We start from the raw sequence: 792 nt of genomic DNA, 5'->3' as shown, positions 1-792 counted from the left end.
TCAAACTAGTTTATTTAGGGGTTCCATTTTCACTCCTCAATAGATTTTATGTATTTCTCATATGCTTCTTCACTCATTAGTTCATCTAGTTCTGAAGGGTTACTGAGTGACATCTTGATCAGCCAACCATCTTCATAAAAAGATTTGTTGACAAGTCCTGGATTTTCTGCTAGAGCTTCATTAATTTCAGTTACTTCTCCTGATAGAGGAGAATAGAGTTCACTAGCAGCTTTCACACTTTCCAAAGCACCAAAGTCCTCTTGTTTGTTCAATTTTGTCCCAACTTCAGGCAGACTACAGTAAACAACATCTCCCAAAGCTTCCTGTGCAAAATTGCTGATTCCCACTGTTCCAACACCGTTTTCTGTTGTTACCCATTCATGTTTGTCTGTGAATTTACGACCCGACAGCAGAACGGGGCCGGTGCACAGCGCCCGGACGGCGCCCGCCCGCAGTCCCCAGTGCAGTGGCGGGCAGGGCGCGTTGGGCGCAGACATGGCGCTCAGGCTGCAGAGCGCAGCCCGCACGCCCCGCGCCACTCGCAGCGCCATGTTCGCAGGGGTGCAGAGGGTCTCCGCGCAGCATCTAGGGCACCCCCGGCCGGAGGGGGCGGGGCGGGGAGGGGGCGGCCCCGGGCCGGAACCCTTTGTGAAGATTCTTATGCACAGGGTCATACCGTGTATGTGTCTGTGAAAACTTTGTAATTTTTCACAAGCTGAGTCATTTAGATACACAGTGTTCCACACCTCACTCATTTCAATAATATACGTCCCCTACCTTGTCTAAACCAGC

General features: G+C 50.6%; 1 protein-coding gene across 1 annotated transcript; it reads right to left on the bottom strand.

Moving 5' to 3' along the window:
- Positions 1-26: 26 nt before the first annotated feature.
- Positions 27-578, bottom strand: LOC112066001 (glycine cleavage system H protein, mitochondrial-like). Its single transcript, XM_024127964.3, has one exon. It carries the CDS (start codon positions 549-551, stop codon positions 30-32), a length of 522 nt encoding a protein of 173 aa, XP_023983732.1. The 5' UTR covers positions 552-578; the 3' UTR covers positions 27-29.
- Between the last annotated feature and the right edge of the window lie 214 nt (positions 579-792).

This window comes from Physeter macrocephalus, chromosome 14 (genome assembly GCF_002837175.3).
Source record: "Physeter macrocephalus isolate SW-GA chromosome 14, ASM283717v5, whole genome shotgun sequence".
Classification (NCBI taxonomy): Eukaryota; Metazoa; Chordata; class Mammalia; order Artiodactyla; family Physeteridae; genus Physeter; species Physeter macrocephalus.
The sequence above is the reverse complement of the archived record's forward strand: the minus strand, read 5'-3'. Positions and strand labels throughout refer to the sequence as shown.

What these genes read in the sequence shown, in the direction of transcription:
- LOC112066001 (XM_024127964.3), bottom strand. Translation starts at nt 551, where the DNA reads ATGGCGCTGCGAGTGGCGCGGGGCGTGCGGGCTGCGCTCTGCAGCCTG.